The following is a 22,110-nucleotide window of genomic DNA, read 5'->3' on the forward strand; positions in this document are numbered from 1 at the left end:
AAGAAGCGTTTGAAAAACATCCAAGTCAATGCTGAAGCTTGGGCAAAACACAAATCCACACATACACACACATACACACACCCTCACACGCTCTTTCACACACACACACACACACACACACACACATACACACACACACACACACACACACACACACACACACACACACACACACACACAGCATATAGTTATAGTAAGAAAAACTTGAATGTCATTGCCTCACTAAAATAACCGGATGGTTGTGGCTAGTTGTAGGGAAGGTAGCTGGTATCTGATGTAATGCGGACATGTGGAATCCAAAGGGTTCCTAGTTTCAGTCAGTTCTTTTTTGAAGCTTTAAACTCAGCCAATCAATACAAACCACAACTGCAAAAGTATTATTATTATTATTATTATTATTATTATTATTATTATTATTATTATTATTATTATTGTGACAATTTTTGGCAAATTAGACTAACATAACAAGACACATTGCATTAAAGTGGTAAGTTAGAAGAAAAAAAAACTTGAAAAGAAAAAAAAATTGTAGCCACTGCAATTAAACAAATATGATGTTTGCCATAAAATATAGCCTAGTTGCCATCAAACTCAATCTCAATGAACATGATTCTACTGGAACATTAGCCTTTGTTGGTGGATGATGGTTTTGGAGAAAAGAACTTGAGTTAAAGAAAGTGGAAGGTGGTCTTAAAGCAGCTTCAAGGTTTGTGATTTTTCTTTCTCTTTTGTTGATTTCTCTTTTTTAATTTACAAGAAATGCACTTGTCCATTATACTGTTTCTCAGTGTGAGATGATTACTGCTCCAATAGTCTCTTTACTACAGTATCGTGCATGCTGGTGATGTATTTATATACAATAGCTTGACTTTATTAACTTAAAACTGTAGATGTTATGTATTCATATAAAGATGAAATTACTAGAATAACAGTTCAATTATTTTCTATTTATTACGTTTTATTCAATTGTTTGAAAACTATTTTGAATTTGTCTTTTTCTGCTGGGTTTAGTACACTATACTAAAATAATAATGGTTGACCATCAACAATCTGTTATGGAGTTTTTGCTACAGTGACTTGCAATTATTGTATTTGGATTTTATGATGCAAAAAATGAAGCTTAAAAAGAATACAAAAAACAAAAGACAAAAAGGAAAAAATTATGACACCAGTGTTAGCTGAAACGTATTGTCTGGTGTTTGTCACAGTGTAATCATGATTACATTGTTTAATGATTAATGTTCTTCGAATGATTTTTTGGTGTGTGGATTTTACTTTCACGTCATGTAATGAGATATTTAAGACTGAACAATGTTTTTGTTCTTCAGAATCAGTGCTCCTGCTAGGATCTCACTCACGGACCATTATTTATTTCTAATACTTTACTTTAATTGCTTTTTTAAATCATTTTTGTTGTTCTTCCTTCTTTTTTTTACTTTGATCTGTCTCCTGAAATCTTAAATGTGAGTCTTGTAGAGATTGCACAAAAAATTATAATGATAATAAAAAAAAAAGATAATTGAAACATGATAATGTTCATCTAGCCACATTTCAGTGCTGCTGTTGGTGTTGTTCTGATAGGTGAGTCATGTAGTCATCAATGGAAGTGAATTGTCAATGCTCTTTTGCTATTCATTTGTTTCCCTATTTCTTTTTCTTTGTGTTTTGTTCAGCTTTGTGCTCTCTTGCTAATGATCTACACCAAGATTTACTGAGCAGCTCTAACTGTATTGAGGGATGGAATGCAGGAGGATAGACAGATGGATGGACATAGAAGATATGACGATAGACAGACTGATAGATAGATAGATAGATAGATAGATAGATAGATAGATAGATAGATAGATAGATAGATATATGCAGATAGACCAATAGAGGGAGATAAGGAAAGAAAAAGGGGGAGTTGGAGGGAAGGAGAGAGAGACAGAGGGTTGTAGACAATCAGTGACATGCAAAGAGCCCATGTGAGTTGTGAGGGATGGCTTGGATAGAGCGGCACTGTTTGTGGGCAGAGGCAGCTTTGGCTCTTCCCCCAGTGCCAGTCTGTCCCATCGCTCGGACTGCTAGGGGCCTCTTCTGCTAATGCTACTTGCAGTTTTAGCATCTGGCACCAGGCAGTTGCCAATTGTTTTCTGTTGTTGCACTCCTTCCTCACAGAGATAGTGGATTTCAGACCAAATGACAGGGCTCTTTTCTAAATGAGAATCATAGGATGCGTCTAACACCATAGGGTGTACCCGGTGTTGTTCTTACAGGCATTGAGTTTTGATGGCATAAATGGCCTGCTTACAGTATGATGTGATGTGTGTTGCTGTTTTTGTTGTTATTTATATCAGTTCATTTTTGCTCCTGTTTCATTTGGTTGTCCCCTGTATGTTTTCTTTTCCTTTTGTTGCACTCCACCATCCTGACATGGTTTATCATTTCTGCCTGTCCATCACAAGTCTTTGGTCTCCTTAAAAGGACGGGAAAATAAATCAGGTTGTTTAATGTCTATAAATGCATAGTGGGTTACAGCACTGATTATTTATTGCCCAAAGCCTTTTAAAAAGTATGTCAGGAGTTGGTTATGGAGCCAAAGCAATTATAAATTCAATTGAAAACTTTGTGGCTGATTGCTCAATAAAGTAACCCTTCTGAAATGTTAAGTGCAGTTAAATGATAGTCCTAAAAAACAAAAACTTTTGTTGCAAACTTGACCTAAAGCTATTGGTTGTGCAAATGTACAATTGCAGCTTGAAAGACCAGTGTCGTTGCAGCCTAAGTCCAGTGTAATTGATTAGAGACAAAGACTGTGGTATGTAACTGATTGAGCTGTCGACTCAAAAGAGCAAAATGAGTACTGGATAAAGATGGCAAATGAAAAGAGAATCTGAATAAAAAATCAACAGCATTGTGTTTGTGTGCCTACGTAACTAATCACCACACATATCCTGTCTTGTTTCACCTTGGGGCCCAAAGTCACACACACACACACACACACACACACACACACACACACACTGCTTTGCGCTCAGGGTAATGCATGAGTTGGATATGGCCACTTAAGGGGAATGAAAGCTTGAATTACCTCTCGATGACAAAATAGGACATAGTGCTGAATCATGAAGAAGTGTTAGCCTTGGATGGGTTTCAAGATGGCTGACAGAGGAGGCAACAGCACATCTACCCACTCCTAGCCCCTCCCACTTAGAGTAAGGGTGCAATTTGCTTGTGTAAAATGGAGTCAGTGTGGCATTTGTAAGCAAATTGTTTTTGCTTCCTCCGAACATATTGATTTTGTTGTTTTTGTGTGTGTGTGTGCATGTGGGAGAAACAGAGAGAGAGAGAGAGAGAGGCAGAGATTTGTGCATGTTTGTGTGCAGTGAATGTTATGTGTGTGTGTGTGTGTGTGTGTGATTATGTAGCCTAATGTTTGCAGGTTGAATTGAGCTCAAAGCTCAGAGCTCATCCATTCACAAGATAGACCTATACTTGTTTAGGTTGTAAGCATCTTCTAAGTTTTAGTGTATTACAGTTTCTGAGAATTTGGTGTCCTTGATAATGACTACATCATATCAATCAGTAATACATTAGGATGATACCTCAGTTGTGGCATTGACATGAGTGAATTAATTAATTTATTGACCATGAGTGAAAAAGACATATTTCATGCAAATATAATATTATTTTGACTATATCATTACATATAGTATACAGACGTGGAAAAGTCTAGCTTCAGAAAGAAAATGTTCAACCATGTATTGGTTCTACTTGTGCACCTAATACAGGTGATCTCACCAATTAGCTGAAGAGTTGTGATTAGAATCAGCTGGTTTAAGTGAATGGTTGGCACAGATATGTGGTAGGACTTTTACTTTCTGAAGCTGACTATTATGATTTTATATACAGACAGAAATAATGTACTGTACAGGCATGTTATACTGCATAAGGAGAAATGGCTGATATGCCGGAATATGGCATATGTTTCTTACAAAAGCTTCTGTAAGAACTGTATGCACTTTTATAGAACAGATTCATGACAATGTACACTGAGAACCCCTTTTCTGATTGGTTAAGAGACAGATCATATATCCTAGTGTCTGAGATGAGGGTGCATATAAACCCTCATCTGGAGGCTCTATTTGCTCCATGACTCTCCATTACTGAGCTGTCTGAATATCTGGGCATGCGCTCTTCCTGCTCTCGGAAGTGACACTTGTTCTTGGATCGTCCACTGCCTCCAGGGACCCTGCAGTGAACTGCCCTCATGATGACACTGACGGGGGGGCTCAGCTCAGGCACAGGCGTACAGTACGTGTGTCGTGTAGGGCTCAAGTGTGCCAGAGTGACCAGGCGTGGACGTCACTGGGCACCCTCTCTCGAGTTTCGGTCCCATGAGAAGAGGCTTTTAGAGGGGGCAGATGTTGGGGTTGGCGGGGTGGAAGGGGGTTGGCAGTGTTGTGTGAGGCAAGGCTAGAATCATCTCCACTCCACCCCGGGTGAACCTGCTTAGATCACATTAATTGGTGCCTTTGGAGAGCTGGCCTACTTACGCCTCACAGCTGAGGCTGGCGCAATGAGAAAGAGAGGGGGAGACGAAGAGAAGAGAGAGAGAGAGAGAGAGAGAGAGGAGGGAGGGGAATTCTCCAATCGGACTACCGGCTGATGGTGGGGCAGTGTCGGCACACGGGTACAGAATGGATGGGAGCCCCACCCTGGCACAGGAGTTGGAACGCTGGTGGATGAGGGATGGGGTGGGACATGAATTATTTATTCGGGCATTATCTCAGAGAGAGGGAGGGAGGGAGACAGAAGAGAAGGGGGGGCGGGGTGCTGATCGTGAGTCATGGTTTTGAAAGGTCCTATAAAAAGACTTGCCTTGAGTTGTACGCACTCAGCTGGAGCTTGACAGCGAGACATAAATGAGCTCCACAGAGATGTTTTGCATTATTTAGCCCACTCGCCTAAGCTCCTTTGACCTTATCACAGCAAATTACACCGTTGACTGAGAGCAACGTGAACACAAGGCAGACTTGCCAAGTAGTCAAAAAACAATTAGAGAGAAGTTTCTTCAGGCTTCGTTTTTTTTTTTTTGAGGAAGTCAACGAGTGAGAGAGTCGGATCGACTCGGCCGGATCCCTGCTCTTTTCCAGGTTTGTTAACTCATGGAAAGGGAGCTGGAAGAAGTGACAGAGTGCTCCAAATTCCTGTCATCTGCTGCCAGAGAGCACGCCGGAAATGCAGGGCATGGAGGAACCTTTCTATAAATAGACAGGCCCTGCAGCTCCATAGTGTGGAGAGAATAAGAGAAGAGAGAGAGAAGAGAAGACAGAGGGAGAGTAAAGAGAGAGTAAGAGAGTGTGAGAGAGAAGAAAGCGAGGGAGCGTAAAGCCTGAGAAAGAGAGAAGAAAGAGTGGGCATGTGTATTGGTGTGCGTGGCGTTAGAGGCGAGAATGTGGGGCTTAAAAAAGGAGCCTAGTGAATGGACACGTGCTGGAAATAAATGAAAGGGAAGCCCCGCCCCTTAATCAGCGGTGTTCCAGCAGCTCCTCTCTGGGCCAGGCGCTCTGGGTTGAGCTGCAGCTTGGGAACAGGGTTCACCAGCTGTGAGCACAACACACACACAGACGACTCGAGGACACCAGACTAGAGAAGTCACTGGTGTTGAGTTTTCCACAGGACTGCCACTCTTAAACACAAACATTATTTATTTATTTTATGTTAAGATTAATAATGTGTCAATCATGTATCCAAGGCTTTAATATAGAGCATCATGTCCACAAGAATCAGCCCATTAGAATATCTCCCATTAACCAAAACATTTACCTCAGACATTTGGAGAACATTGGCCCATTACATCATTTACATGTTATATGTTCCTTTGGATTTACACAACTATTGAAAATTGTCTTCGGTCTTGTTTGTTGTTTGTACTTACTGTCTTGTTGTATGAATGATGTCATATCTTTTTTGGTGCCTTACCACTTTGTGTATTATTTTGGGATGCAATTGCATATATCCTTTCACCACTATTGATTGATTAGCCTATAGGCCAAAAATACTCAAATCGCAGGTATTATCTGGTGGTGATGAATGGTGGTAGTGCATCGGATAGGGGAATATTATGTTTCCTCCCACATGATTCCTTTCAGCTAACCAGCTCTTTCATTCTTTCTCAGTGCTCCCCTCCAGTAGCCATGGAAACAGGTGAGCATCAAAAAGAGCCAACCACCACTAGCTTCCATATGAAGAGGACTATCTGCTGTTCAGCATCTACATAATATATTACTATAGCATCATGCACTGTATATAATGAGGTTTATCTGTGCACGAAAAGACCCGTAGACTCCCATGGCTCTCCTTATTACTGTAATGTCCACTTCCCGCTCATGAAGAGATCTTCTTCTAAAATTCCACTGATCCCATTACCTCACTTCCCCTTGGCTCACAACACCAACAAAAGACCCAACTCTGATTTGCACATTATGTCAGATTCATTCAGTTATCAGCTGAGGAACACTAGTTTACTATTACTAGGTCTGCCACCTCAAGTTGTTTATTCAACGAGAAAGTAAGAAACTCTCTTGATTGTGATCTGATCTGACTATACTGTGTACTGATATAAGAATGGTGATATAGGTGTGGTTTAGCTAAAGAAAGGGAACAGGCAGTGGCCGTTATGGACTATATTACATTTCTCATTATAATAGACTAACAGGTGTCATATTGTCCTATTAGTCTGGTGGACAGCCCATAGACCCCCATTGTGGACCCGGAAATGTTGAGTACACCAAAGTTTTATGATGGAAATATATAGTATGGGTTCCCAGCATGCAGAAACTGCCGGATGCTAATTTGCATATGTTGGGCAATTTGTGTAATTGAGCTAATTAGCATAAATTAGCATAATAGCCTATATTGATCCTATTATAAGAGCTGCTTGGCCAGAATGGACAATGTTAGTATGTGTGTAGAGGTTACTGGAGATGCTGAGTCCATATCTGACATTTTCAAGATTCAAAAACACTATTTAAACTTGGTTTGGTCACATTTTACTCTCATTAAGATGATTTTGCTGAGTTTTTTGGTACAATTTAGACAGATTTTTGGAGGATAAGGCTGTAGCGATATACTGTACAGTAGGGCTGTAACGATACACCAACCTAACAATTCGATTCGTATCATGATTTTTGACCCACGGTTTGATACGAACCTCGATTTTTCTTTTTTTGGAGGGGGGGGGGCTAGACATTTCAATAGCCTACCTTAGAATACCAGAGGATTACAATGTAATATATCTGTATTATTTTATATCCTGATATAAAAAGAGAGAATACTGAATGTCTGATATTTATGATAGCACACTTTATGCAGATTAGCCTATAGCTTAGGCATACTATTTCTATTACAACTCTACCACATTCAGCTGTCTGGTTGAAGCCTGGAAATACTGTAAACAAAGTAGCATAGTTGGCTAGCTTATCCTAGTCTACTGATTGGACTGTTCAGTTTCTTCATGTGTGTTTAAGGTAATACTGTTCTCCTTGGGACAAGCCTTTTGGAAAACATTGGTATTGAGATGATCATTCAGTTCGTATAGAACCTTATAATTCCAAGGGGGCGAGTTGCCATAACATCCTCCCTATCTCTATGTACACAGCTTACAGGCCATTAAAATACAGATTTGTTACTTTGTTATTCAAATAACAATCATGTTACTATTTATGTTTCCTAAACAAAACAAATGCACCATGTCAGAGTTATAACATAATGTGGACAGGTAATGTTTTGTGGAAAAGTTTATTCTCCATTTGCATGCAACAAGCTTTTTTCTCCTTCAAATGCAACATTAGATGAAAAAGTAACATTTCTGCTCAGAGAAGAAATAATACAATAAAATGATGTCTCTGTAAGATAAGTTTTTAGGAAGAACCAGTCTTGTTGGAGAGGCCAGGGTTGTCGAGGCTGTTGGAGTGGTGTTGAGCAGTCTGTGGCTATTTCTGAGCATCTTCAGTAAGCTGAAGCACGGTGCTGGGCAGTGTGAGGACAGCGTTGATGGGCAGTGTGAGGACAGCGGTGGGGAAGTGCTCAGAAGGCCACAGCTGTTTAAGCGCCTGCAAGTGCAGATTTAATAGCTCACAGTGCCTGACAAGCAAATGATGGATCAAGGTGTGTGCGTGCGTGCGTGTGTGTGTGTGTGTGTGTGTGTGTGTGCGTGCTTGTGTACTTGTGTTGGTGTGTGTGTTTGAGTGTGTGTGTGTTTGTCTTCATTCAAATGAAGTGTGTAATTATTGCAGAGGCAGCATATGGCGCTGGGAGCAGATGTGTGTGTGTGTACTCTGGGATCCCAGCCGGGGTTGGATCATTAGACAAGAGACGGGCAGAGACGAGGGATCTGACACACACACACACACACACACACACACACACACACACACACACACACACACACACACACACACACACACACACACACATACACAGAGCCTCCGCCACCACCCTCCTCTCCACCCATAAAGGCTCTGCAGAGTGCACTGGTGGGACATCCAGTCAGAGGAAGTGGAGCTCAGGTCTCTGCTCCTCCCCACAATCAATACTGTAAACATATATCTGTCTCTGCACCACACACCAGTGCTGTACACCATCCCTTCTACTTGTGTGATTATGGCTCTGTGTGTCTGTGTGTGCAAGTCAGGTATGCGTGTCATCTGCATTATATATTTGCATGTGTATGTGTGTGTGTGTGTGTGTGTGTGTGTATGTGTGTGTGTGAGGAGTGAGGGGATGCAGAGTGGTTATATGTATGGGTTGGTTCTATTCTTTCTTGACCATGCTGCCTTTCTCCACGTTGACGGGGATGGTGATCTCGGAGCCCTGGATGGCTGGTTTGGGCAGGGGGGCCTCCACGGTTAGCACGCCCTCAGGCGACAGGCAGGATGTGATCTTCTCGAGGTCAGCACCAGGGGGCAGTCTGGAGCACACAGAAAAGCAGAGGCCCATTACATGAGTCAGCGGACAGATTTCTCAACTGCTGCACGGACAGTCACCACTCAGTTCTGTTACATCAGTCTATTAGTCCTGCATGGATACATGAGTCATTTTGTGTAGTCATGTGTAGTGCCACTTGTTTAGGCATCTTTTTTGATCAATATGTGTAGAATAGTTTTGTATGCTAAAAAAAGGATGGAATATCACTTAAAGCTGCAGTTGGCAAGTCTGACAGATTGAGGGGACTTAGCCAAAATTTTTAATGTTTACAACTCTCATGCCCCTCCCCCTCTACCACCGAGCACCCTCTCATCGAGTTTGTGTTCGTCAGTGCGCACCAGACTGCACCAGACTGTGATTGACAGTCAGATCTCACACAGCCCTGCTCTGATTGGACTAGAAGAACCGGGAGCTGTGGATTTTTGCAAAACAAACAAGCTCTAGGTGAAGGTAGAAGTGCGTTTTTTTTCTAAAACCGGCTGATTTATGTTGTTCTGTTGGAGTATAGTGTCGGTTTCAGTGAAAATGATCAAAAAATTCTTGCAAACTGCAGCTTTAATGTATAAGATTTTGTGCTGTTAATAACCTATACCAGGGGTCGGCAATTACGTTTGGACCCGGGCCAATTTTTTTTCAGACAATGGCATCGCGGGCCATAGCTTTTGTAATGGGGGGGGGGGGGGTTATAGGCCTACTATTTAAATTATTAATTATTATATTATATTAAAATAAACATCATCTAACTTTTAAAATGCATTTAATTTAATTCCATTAAAAACGTTTATTTGCTTATGTGCGCTGTTTTTATGCCGCCTGCTGCATCTCCTGTCGTCTCTCATGAAACAGGCGACTTGCCTAGCAACTTGCCGTAACTAATGTGTAGGCTACAAATATTATTCTTTTGGATGACGTGTAAATGATTAGCTGAACATTGCTATATGCTAGTTATCGATGCAAAATGTCGTTGTCAAAAGCCTTGAAAAGAAAAATTGATTCAGAATGCAGGACCTACAAAGAAGAATGGAAGCAGAGGTATGTGTTGAGCCTGCCTGCATTTCTTAATGCCAAGCCTATTAATTTAACGAAACATAGGCTATTTTTGACCTTGCCCACTGGAAGAGGGAGACAGGACACTGTTGTTGTTTTTTTGCACAAGATTACGCGCACTCGCGTGCCAATACCGTTCCGACCTGTGCGTCATGGATAACTGCAAGGATGTTCCACCTGTTTTGTCACTTTAGTAGGACTATCATCTATACCTCAATAAATGTTTTGAAATTGATGGGATTGCTGTAGGCCTTTTTTTCTTTTTAAAAACATGGGGTTAAAAAAAAAATTCATTCAACAGCAAATTAACGTCATCTCGCGGGCCAGATAGAATAGATGGCGGGCCAAAATTGGCCCGCGGGCCACTATTTGCCGACCCCTGACCTATACTGACATACTGACTATACAGTTTAGGAAAAGACATCATAGGTCGGTAAAAGGGTGTGAATATGATGGCACAGTATTGCACAGTACTACAGTATGTCCTCTAGATGGCAACAGAGGGCTTTGAAGGCCTTGTGTTCTATGAGCCTTTCTGTTCTATGATTTTAACCCACCTTTCACATTGCTTAACAACCTGGTCAAAGCTAATACAACTACAATGTCAGTGATTTACTTTTTAAGTATTACTTTTTAAGTATTCAATGAAGCACTGAATGTTTTGGACAATAAATCATCCACTCCTGCCCAGTAGCCTCTAGCTAATAATCTGGCTTGATAAATGTCCCTGATAAATAAACATATAAATAATGAACACATGTGCCATACAGTACCATAGAAAACCACAAACATATTTTTTGTGAATAAAAAATGACTTAGAGGTTTGAGAGGTTAAAAATGGGGAGGGACCGGAATTTGATACACAAGTGGATAAACACCTATGTGAGACTAACACTCCCAATATTAGTATCTAATATTAGTAATATTAGTAACTATCTCCAGATGCTAGCCATTGTTTTCCCCCCTATCTTGTTAACTTAAATACACAACTTTCTTATTCCAGAAAGTTCTTGTCTTGAGATCACAGCATGTCTTCCCTCTGGGTCAGAGATGCACACTTTTATCTGCTTGGCAAAGGAACATCTTGATCTGCAGATATTAAAGGTACTGTCTGTGACTCTGGACAAAAGCTTGACCTCAGCACCCAATCAAAATACACGCCTCACTTTCGTGCTCCTGAAGCAGTATGCCCATTTCCAGGAATTATTTTATGGCTCAGTCCGACCCACTCTATTTCATATTTACAGAGTCAGCGTATGAACACCAGCCTCTTTTTCTGAGCACAGCCTGAACAGACAGCTAGATAACTACAAGGAGTGATTCCCTGAATTTAGCAGAAGTATCTTCAATTACAATTGCAGATTCTGCCAGTAAGTTGCAAAACAAGCAATATATGGTAATAAGTGGTTGTCCCACAATATGCAGGAACTTTGGCAAAGAGAATCACATTGTAACAGAGCTCAACAGGAATAGCCCTCCCTTCCATGGTTACGTAACAGTTCCAAGCCATAAAATATGACTTTAACAAGATGTTAGCTCACTTAAATCATGGGATTAACAGGAGAAGCCATAGAAGGATTGTATATCCCAGAAGACAGTGCTGTCTACCTTAGATGTTTGGCGTAGCGATGAAAATCTGATAAGGTCTTGGAAAGGCCTTTGAAGGAATAGTGTTCTGTCAAGCACCATTCATTCTTGTGGCAAAATTATGACAAAAAAATAGGATTTCTTTATCTTTAGATTGCTAAATTCAGAGCTTTTACAATGTTATATAATCCATAATTAGCAAATTATAAAATGATCATTATCTACACATCACTTTAAACAAATGCCCTGAGGTGTCTGTTGTTCTGCGGTCATTAATATACATTGTCTCTGGACCCCACACACTGCCACTGTAATGTTTAGTGCACTTACGTGTATTTCCTTGTGAAGCATCTGGAAATGTAGCCGTGCTCGTCTCTCCTCTCCTCGTGCTTTCCTGAGAAGAGTAAACACACACACTGAGCTTAGCCAGAGCCACTGAAACACTGGGTAGCCAACTGTGGTGGACATTCCTGAACCCTCTAAAAGCCTAATCATAATGTTAAACGCCACCATATTAAGACCAGTTAAAGAATCAATATGAAGGCAGTTGCTTGTGATTCTTTGTGTTTTCAGTCAATACCTTTAAAAATGACTGTGTCTTGTCATGGGACGGAATATATGGTGTATGTAGATGACTGCAGTGTTTATCCAGAGGAATGCGTTTGTTTATGTAAGAGCACTTGATTCTATAGGCTGACAGTGATCAGCCATGACACTGATAAGTGGCCGGGTCTGTGCCCTCTCACAGAGTGGACTGTTTACTGCTGCATGTATTGTGCTGCTCATGCAGTCAGTAGGGGGGGAATTGATTCTATAGGTTCAGAGTAATCTTCTCTGCCTTGGCAACTGACTCTGTGTTGGTGCACTACACTATCAGGGCATTGTGTGAAGTGTTGCAGGCGTGTTCCACTCAAGCTGTCACTCCAGCCCTCACCAGGTCCCTCGGGCCTCGCTGTGAAGCGCCTGTGCCCGTCTATTTGCTTTGACGACGGACTGACAACAAGGGGGAGCAGTGGGCACCCCGTCTCCTCTCCCTGTGGGACGCTCAGCAGGCGGGCTGGCGAGCTTTAGGGGGTATCAAATGGGCACGGCGTACGATCCGCTCCGTGATGCTCTCAGCAGCTAGGGCTTTTCAGTAACACCCCAGAGACACTGCGCCAAGTCATGTTGCCCTCATGTACTCATGGAGATGTCTGACAGGCCTCCCAACAGTTCATATCATCATCATATTAGGACAGGAGGCCTTCATGAGCAATTAGTTTATTCCTGATTAAGAGGCAGACTTAGTAAAAAGACTAAACATTCTGTCACAGCTCTTAATTTATAGATGCTGCCTGAAAGGCACTCCTCCAAAGGCCGAGTCTGATTTGTGGAGGGTTGTTTAACGTCTCAGGAATCTGAGCGGTATTATCGAGGGCCAGGCTCTGTTCCAAACACTCCCCTCCCTGCAGACAGTTGGGAACATGGTGCTTTTAAACCGACGCCTAGTGGCTTGTTTGCACTTTTGAGCACTTGTGCTTCAACTCTAAGAAGTACACACGAGTCGGTTTCAAAAGTCAACACACTACCAGTCTTGTGTTTTGTGTCAGTGTGTGCAGAGTGGGTCTGTTGCTTCTTTGCCATCTCTCACACACTTCTTAGAAAATATGTTTGTGCCTCTCAGTAGTCTTGTGGAGTGTGCAGGAATGCAAGCCAATAATCCAGTGACACGAATTTCGATGTCATGTCCAAATCTAACAACTTTTATGTGTCCCCACAAGAACCTCAAATACTGATTGTACAGTATGATTACATACAGTATCTACATCTGCAGGCACTGTTTATAGAATATCCATACTGAAATGTCAGCGGCTGACTAGTGAGTGAATGTGCAGTCCATGCTCTCTTTAAGATTATGACAAGCCAGCATAGACAATTCTAACAGTCGGCCAGACACAAACTCAAGCCCAAGCAAAACAGTATCATGTCAACAAGCAAAGTAATCCCAGAAGGCCCCTGAACTATTTAGAGAGGGGCAGTTAAAAGTCTCACCTGTGATCTCGACCACGCCGTCTTTGGTCTTCACCACAATCTCCTCGGGGGAAAAGTGGTTGACGTCCAGGCTGACCTTCCAGCTGTCCGCTGTCTGTTTGATCTCGGACATGCCGGTGCTCAGCTGTCGGGAGAGGGCGCGGGCATAGACGGGTGACACTGGGGGCATCATGGGCACCTGGGGCATCATCGGGGAGGGCATCATCTGGGAGGGCATTTCTCCAGGGGTGGCGGGCAGGCCCTGGCGGATGTAGCCCGGCCAGTGGGTGCTGGGGAAGGGGTTGAACTCCTCGGGCAGGGAGGGCATGCCGAAGGACTGGTCGAACAGACGGCTGCCCTGGTACCAGTCGCGGAAAGGGTCCCAGCTGGGGGTGCGGAGGAAGGTGAACGGAATGCGCCTCTCCATGTCTCCTGTCAACTGCTCGGTCTGAGGAAGAAGTTGGAGAAAGAACTTTTCTGAAAAGGTACTGAGTGCTTGTCGGCCGGCTGCTTTTATAGCCAGCCCTCAGCCCACCCCTCCAGACACTCCTCCTGATCCCCCACTGTCACCCCTCCCCTCCAGATATTTATAGAAGTGACTAGAATGTCTATTCATGGCGGACCAAGCATTAGAATGGAATCCAATGCAAGGGCCCTCTTCAACACAGCTGCCAAGCACAATGTGCCTGACCCCCCAATTGTAATCCCCCCCCCCCCTTCTTCCAACATTATAGGGGCAAAGAGGAATCTAGGAGCCTGTTGTAACACAGTTGGTCCAACTCAGCATAATTAGAACCGCAACATGTAGTGTATAGCCCCCTCCTGTGACATATATGGACAGTGCAATATGTGACCAGTCACATTTGTGCTGAAATCTTTGGATGACTCTGGGAAATCTCCAAAATTCCCTTGGATATCAAACTAGATATCTTCAGAGAGTCTTCAATAGTTACCAGTCAATCACACATCCATGATGTCAATTTAAATATAATAATAATTCATTGGATAATTTACTGTTTTTTTACTTGCCATTATAATAATAGCGTATTTTCCAGTACAACCGAGGCAGCAGATATGAAATCTTTTAAATATATCAAATATATCATATACTAATATAATTTTATATACGTACGCATTTTATAATTTGAGAGAAGGGCACTGAGAGATGGGCATGCTAAGTGCTGCTCATATAGCAGCCCTATATATGAATGCATGTCTCCATGGACATAGTTCAACTAACAAGTACGCTGACATAAACCCAGTCATATATGTTATATGTTATGGAGCCTTGAGTGAAATGGACAGAGAGTGCAGACAGGTGCTGGCGCTGATATGCCCAGCGGAGTCTTAATCCCATGCCATCCAGGCCCTCTGATATGCCCAGCGGAGTCTTAATCCCATGCCATCCAGGCCCTCTGATATGCCCAGCGGAGTCTTAATCCCATGCCATCCAGGCCCTCTGATTGTCCAGCGCCACTGGCAGACTGATGCCAAGATGCAACCAAAACAAATGTTCTGTCCTTCAATATCATGTCCTTCTGAATATCATGACATACTGTAATATCCTAAAATAATCCAATATCTTCAATGATCATGCTGTGTATTGCAGCCTTTTAAACCACTTGCACATGCAGTAAGTGCTAAATATGTCTGGAATGTGTGGTTAAATATTTTCTTCGCAACTTTGTGGTTTGACAGGATTTTTTCCCCCTGCAACTACATTCATTCTAGTTCATACTAAACACTGCACAACATTATTGCTCTTTCATAAAATGTTTCAAAATGTTGATCGTTTCACCCTGTATTTCCTTCTGAAAAGTAACTTCATATAAGTGTTTTTACATGCACATTGTAAGTGAGCATGAGTGCATCAAATATACCTCCCAACACCCTCCACAAACTAGAATTGAATTGGCTGAAATGCACCATGAAGAATTTTCCCTACAAGTACACTATGTGATGAATGTTAGCTGCATCTGCATGTTCTGTGTGCTTTTGGATAGATGATCACAAAACATTGTTCATGTTGCCCAGCTACTGTCACACACACGCGAGTTTCACTAAGCCACTGTGTCATTTCCACGACCATATATATAACTCTGCACAGCTGGCATAGGGTGTGTGCACGCATGCATACATACAGTATGTGTGTGAGTTAGCATATGTGTGTATGTTAATGTACTGTGTGTGTGTGTGTGTGTGTGTGTGTGTGTGTGTGTGTGTGTGTGTGTGTGTGTGTGTGTGAAAGAGAGAGAGAGAGAGAGATAGAATATGTGCGCTGTGTTGCTGACCAATCGCTGCCAGGGGCATGAGAGTTTTGCTGTCTCTGGACACTGTCATTATCTCCCTGGTGTCAGGCCATTGGAGATGAGGGATGACAGCCTGGACCGGTGGGACAGCCGAAGAGCCTGGCAGTCTGCCCGAGTGCTTCAGCTACCTCCCTTTTACTTATGATCCAAAGGAAACAAACACACACACACACACACACACACACACACACACACACACACACACACACACACACACACACACACACACACACACAGAATATGAGCGCCCTTCTGCAGAATCACATTATCTGTAAAGCAGACAAAGCAGCACAAACAGACCAACACAATACTTATAAAGTAATAAGAATTGGTGACAACTGTCATGTTGACTATGCAGTGACAAAATGATAAACCCTACAACATTTCTTCTCTTTAGCAAGCAGCAACTGATTTGTTGTCAATATCAAATACATGGGTGTTAAAATATATTTATTCTGACTGATTATATCAACACTGTCTTGTAAGACTTCTGTACGCTGTATGGCTAATGCACGATTGTAGTGATTATTAAAGAACTCACTACAATATGCAGGGATGGATTACTGTATGGGCCTAATGGGTCCAGGCCCAGGGGCCCAAGGGGTCAGGGGGCCCTGAAGTTCAAGCCATTGCATGGAATCATTGCCTTAATATCAACAAATCAGGATGTAGGTTATGAATCTGATTGAATTAAAGTATTGGCCATCCCAAAATGCACCAGAATACAGGAAATCACATCAATCAGATAAAAAAAATCTGGGGGAGGACCCCCAAACCCCCCCTCCCACATATGCAACAATTAGTGGGGGGGCCCTTAATACATCTGGGCCCAGGGGGCCAAAAGTTCATAATCCGTCTATGACCATATGGCCAGACATAGGGCCCTTAAAATAAGTGTTACCTTTTAATAGAAGGTCACTGGGACATTCTAGATTCTAGAAGTTTCATGTAAACCCGACTGAATGCAAGACTGAGTGAAAAGTTACTCTACATGTAGTCTTGCCCTTTAGACACTATGACAACAGAGATGTACCAAAAACATTTACTTAAATACAGTTAGTGATAACAACTGTCAGGAATGGATAACTATGTAGTAATGACAAAAAATATCCTAGCAGGTTTATATTTACTATCACTATATATACTTTCACAAGCAGTCATAAGTGATTTCTTTATCAGATGAATGAGTGTATAATATATTATTCTGACAGCATTCTATATTTACACACAATCATTTTGACAAGAGACTGTACCTGAGGACATTTATAAGATTGCTTTGTCATCAATAGTGATTTTGAGTTCTTACTACAAAACACACCAGCACCCTTAAAATAGATGTTACATTTTAACACAGGGTCACTGGAACATTCTAGGGATTTCATAGAACCCAGACTGAATGAAAAGTGTCCCCCTAGAGCTGAAAGTAGGCATTGCACAAATGACAATCAGGCAAATGAGGCTTGTTTTCCATTATAACATACTTTATTGTTCTGTATAATAATAATAATAATAACTAGAACACTACAACTACTGAGTTTTATACAATCCCAAGGGTAGGGCTTGGTATTCATTTCTGAAAAGATTTGAATATTTATTACACAAAGTTGAGCATAGTTACATTATTGATGTAACGCATGGAGAAGGAGGAAGGATCTCTGATGAATTGTTAGGAAGACTGGGGGGGTGTTCCCTGATTGCACTTCCATTTTAATTTTTTATTTTCCTTAAACAGAGCTTAGGGACTTATTGTTGTCTCAATTAGTGGGCTTTCATCCCCTTTCATGCCGTTACACAAGTGAAGAACAAACTTTGCAAGGAAACGCTTGTTAGCTGGTTGCCAAGAGACCACCCACGTAAGAGCAGTGTGCAGGACTTCACGCTTCACGAACGCAGTGAAAAAAAAAAAGATTAACCATGGCAACTGCAACCTAGCGCCACTTTAGTAGGCTACTACTTCACTGATTTGGACGAGCCCACGCATATCATTAGGGTCTGACCAGGGTGGAGGGATCTGATTGGAGTGGATAAAAAATGTGTAATAACTGATGTTTAAAATCCACGCTGGCACCAAAAGACAGTTCTGGAATGAATGAATAACCTATGTAAACATTGTCGTCTCCAGAATCAGCAGCCAGTGTAGAGATGCATGGGTGTAGGGAGTCTATCCGGATCTCCAGTGAACCAATCAGGAGAGCCATGCAGACAGAAAACAGATGTGCCCAACTCCCTTCATCTGCATAACTCCTCCCTCAAGTCCCATTGCAAGGAAGCAAGAACTCAAATAATAACAATCATTTAAAATAAGCCTACCGATGCAATATCAGTGATCACATTGGTTCGTTTACACACATAAACCACTTCACATTGTGGAATTTGTCAGTGAATAAATAAAGGTTGATAAATAGATAAATACATAAATAAATACATACATATTCAAATAAATAAGCAATAAATAAATAATAACAATAAATAAACAAGCCATAAATAACTCATATAAATAAATCTGGACTGAAAAGGCAGGCCTACAGAAGTGCATGTACCGTGTGGAGTCCCACGCCTTCGGGTGCCGCGGCAGTAGAGAGCAACCACGACAACATGCTGAGCTGAAATCTCCCGCGCTCACGTCAGTGTTTACCTCGGCTACAGCACAGCTGCTGACATGAAATGGGGACCCCAGTCCCTCAGGGCGGTCACCTCACCCAGTGTAACAGCCCAGTCTTGTAGACGGGGACAAGAACAAACAAATAAATAAATAGAAGGATAGTACAAAAGTATCCCCCCCACCCACCCCAAACACACACACACACACATACACACACACACACTTCTGTCAGGGGTAGGATGCTAGTTGCTTGGGTCTGGTGGAGGCTAGGGATGGGGGAACAGGTGGTGGCCCAGACCCCAAGACATGTAACACTGACTGGGAACTTCCCCTGTAAGCAGCAGCCTCACCTCTGGTGCATCATGCTGGGTCTTCTCACACACACACACACACACACACACACACACACACACACACACACACACACACACACACACACACACACACACACACACACACACACACACACACACACACACACACACACACACACACAGAAAGCCTCATAATCAATAACATTGGATATACAGTGCATAGTTTACAGCCTGAACTTGCAGTTTAGTTCTCAAAACCAGACACCCTTACATAATATATGGTACATCTCATACAAAATAAAAACAAAACAAAACAAATAAAAACAGTCAAAGTTTGCAGTAAATAATCAGTCATCTAAATCTACTTGTTCTTGCTTTTTTGTTCATCATGAAGATATTTGATAGCTGAACAGTCTTTGGGGCAATACTTTTTTTTTTTTTCAAATCTCTTGTCATTCTTCTGTGACTTCTCAGGATGTTTCTGCAACTTTTCATTTCCCACAGAATCTAGCAGGAAAGCCCATTCCTATGAGGAATGCACTTTTATATTTTTTTTGTTCTGCAGCCATAAAAAAAGTCTCAGAAGACAGTCCGATCACATCGTGTGTGCATGTGTTGCATACTATACAAAGCGACTGACAAGTCAATACTTCACGTGGATGTGTCCATATGTAAAATAAAAATCCATCAGTTTTCAGATTGCAGTCTGTAGTGCTTTTCCTTCAGCCCTCGGATATGATGCTGCTGTTGAGAGCCTTTCAGCCTTTCCTTATCCCATGCCATCACTTCGCCACAAGGTAAGGAAAAAAAGACAAACTGAAAATAAAACAATTTGGTGATTTCGCATCTTCGCTGATTCAACATTAATTTATTTGATTACTAGACCAAATAGAGACGCAGAATTGGTCAGACGTCCCTGTCATGTATCCGTTTGGTTAGGGGACGTACAGGGCCTCGTGGTAAGACTGTTGGTCTAATAACAATCCTTTGACCCAGTCCAGCTATGTGCTGAAATGAAGTGAGAATGATGAGGACTCGTGTCTGATTTCGAAGCTTCTGTGCAGCTTCTCTCTAGACATTCTGTCTTTCACCCCAGACTGCGCTCCTCAGGGCTATGGGCCTCATGGGGAAAGTCCTTTGGACAATTGGAGTGTCTGGTCAGTGAAAGGGCTGTGGTTGTCTGAATGAAAGAACGGACAAAATGTGAATGGACAAGATGTCCTCCTAACTGGGCCCTTAGCTTGGTGTTGCTATGAATGAAAAAAAAAAAAAAAAAACCTACAGGGCATAAATGAAGTACACAGCTCCCCCCCCCCCCCTCCCATCTTGACGTCCACTCTCTTAGCCCTTTGTCATGTCACTCTAAAGTGGCTTTTAAAAGGTCATCTCTCTCTCTCTCTCTCTCTCTCTCTCTCTCTCTCTCTCTCTCTCTCTGTCCGCGGCTGGTCAGAAGCCGGGGCTGCCAAAGCTGCTGCGGCTGTAGTAGCTGTGGGGCTGGCTGGGGCTGCGGGAGCGACTGCGGGAGCGGGAGCGACTGCGACTGTGACTCCGGCTGCGGCTGTAGCTGCTGTAGCTGTCGTAGCTGCGGCTGCGACTCCGACTGTAGCTGCTGTGGCTGCTCCCGGAGCTGGAGGAGGACGGGCTGGGCCGGTAGTACGGGATGGGCCGCTTACGAGCGCTGAGAGGTGGAGAAGAGGGAGGAGAGAGAGGGAGAGAGAGAGGGGGGGGAGAGAAAGAGAGATAGAGGAAGAGAGAGAGGGAGGGAGAGATACAAAGAAAGAGAGAGAGATGTATAGAGAGAGATAGAGGAAGAGAGAAAGAGAGAGAGGGAGAGAGAGGGAGGGAGAGATACAGAAAGATAGAGAGAGAGAGCGAGAGAGAGAGAGAGAAGACAGGGCGTGAGGGAGAAGAGACGGAGATGCAAGGAAGTAAGTGATCTGGCTCATGAATGATAAACTTTAAAAACTTCACACTCCTTCATTCACTGAACAAATTTCCATTTAAATCATTTGCATTCAACTATTAGCCTCGCATCATAATAACGTTTAAGACTGTGGGGAGATGATTTGGATTTTTCAAGGTTAATTTTCTTTCAAATAATTTTCAAATGGATGTCAATACTACAAAGAACTACATGCAAATTAGATTATAAAAGTTCTCTCTATCATTAAAAGCAATGTCAGGTGGAACCCTGGGATAAATTGGGTGGGTAATTTGTTCAGGCATAAAAGAGTTGAGGACATGGCTGGTGTCATTGTAAAGGTAATTAGTTGTCAGACTGAAAGTGAGGTTGAAAAAGATTAGCTGCATTGGTTAGTGTCTGAAGCAAGTTCCCATTTCCACACTGTGACAAGTATAAACTCTTTCTCTCTCTCTCACACACACACACACACACACACAGACACGTGCACAGGCAAACACACGCACACACACACACACACACACACACACGTGCACAGGCACACACACACACACACAGGTACATCAACATTATCATATGCAGTGAACTAAGTGACAGACGTAACCCATTTTACGGCACCCCATCAGGTTGTGTGGCTTAGACATGTTAGGGGAGACATTAGAAATCCTATCAGGCTAGAGCAGAGCCAAAGGGTTAGAGTGCACCCAGTGTGTTTGTGATACCTATTATGTGTCACCCAGTGTGTTTGTGATACCTATTATGTGTCACCCAGTGTGCTTGTGATACCTATTATGTGTCACCCAGTGTGTTTGTAATACCTATTACAGTATGTGTCACCCAGTGTGTTTGTGATACCTATTATGTGTCACTCAGTGTGTTACTGCTTGTGATACCTATTATGTGTCACCCAGTGTGTTTGTGATACCTATTATGTGTCACCCAGTGTGTTTGTGATATCTATTATGTGTTTGGATTCCAGTTCCAGCACTATCATGGAGCCTGAGCTTTTTCCCCCATCAAATTCTGATTCAAATTGGTCACACATTGGAGACAAAAGAATCAGTATAAAAATAACCACTAATGAAATTATAATTACTGCCATGGATGGTGTGTAAAAGTCATTATGTACTGTAGCCTCTTGATAGTGCTGTCAGACTGTTGTGTGCCAGCATTAGTAAATATGTCCAAGTGCAACAGCGTCTCTAGAGCAGTTATGGTTTTAGAGTGGTCTGAGGAAAGATCAGGAAGCAAAAACAGAGCATGTGAGATGAGAACAGAGAGGGAGGGAGAGAAAAAGAGAGAGAGAGAGAAGGAGAGAGAGAGAGAGAGAGAGAGAGAGAGAGAGAGAGA

General features: G+C 42.4%; 2 protein-coding genes across 2 annotated transcripts in view; both read right to left on the reverse strand.

The window, feature by feature from the left end:
* Positions 1–7,766: 7,766 nt before the first annotated feature.
* hspb1 (heat shock protein, alpha-crystallin-related, 1) lies at positions 7,767–14,079 on the reverse strand. The gene is made up of 3 exons (XM_076274423.1): positions 13,636–14,079; positions 11,935–11,998; positions 7,767–8,953 (listed from the first exon to the last, which is right to left on the reverse strand). Exons 1-3 carry the CDS (start codon positions 14,039–14,041, stop codon positions 8,797–8,799), a joined length of 627 nt encoding a protein of 208 aa, XP_076130538.1. The 5' UTR covers positions 14,042–14,079; the 3' UTR covers positions 7,767–8,796.
* Positions 14,080–20,179: 6,100 nt separating this feature from the next.
* Positions 20,180–22,110, reverse strand: part of srrm3 (serine/arginine repetitive matrix 3) — a 35,595-nt gene continuing 33,664 nt past the window's right edge. The window contains exon 14 of the mRNA XM_076274986.1: positions 20,180–20,517. Coding sequence (XP_076131101.1) covers positions 20,286–20,517 — 232 coding nt within the window. The 3' untranslated portion in view covers positions 20,180–20,285. The remainder of the gene's footprint in view (positions 20,518–22,110) is intronic.

Source organism: Alosa pseudoharengus, unplaced genomic scaffold (genome assembly GCF_046254945.1).
Source record: "Alosa pseudoharengus isolate Yale_2024_CS ecotype anadromous, Long Island Sound unplaced genomic scaffold, YU_APseudo_1.1 YU_APseudo_1.1_scf_8, whole genome shotgun sequence".
In the NCBI taxonomy this organism is placed as follows: domain Eukaryota; kingdom Metazoa; phylum Chordata; class Actinopteri; order Clupeiformes; family Clupeidae; genus Alosa; species Alosa pseudoharengus.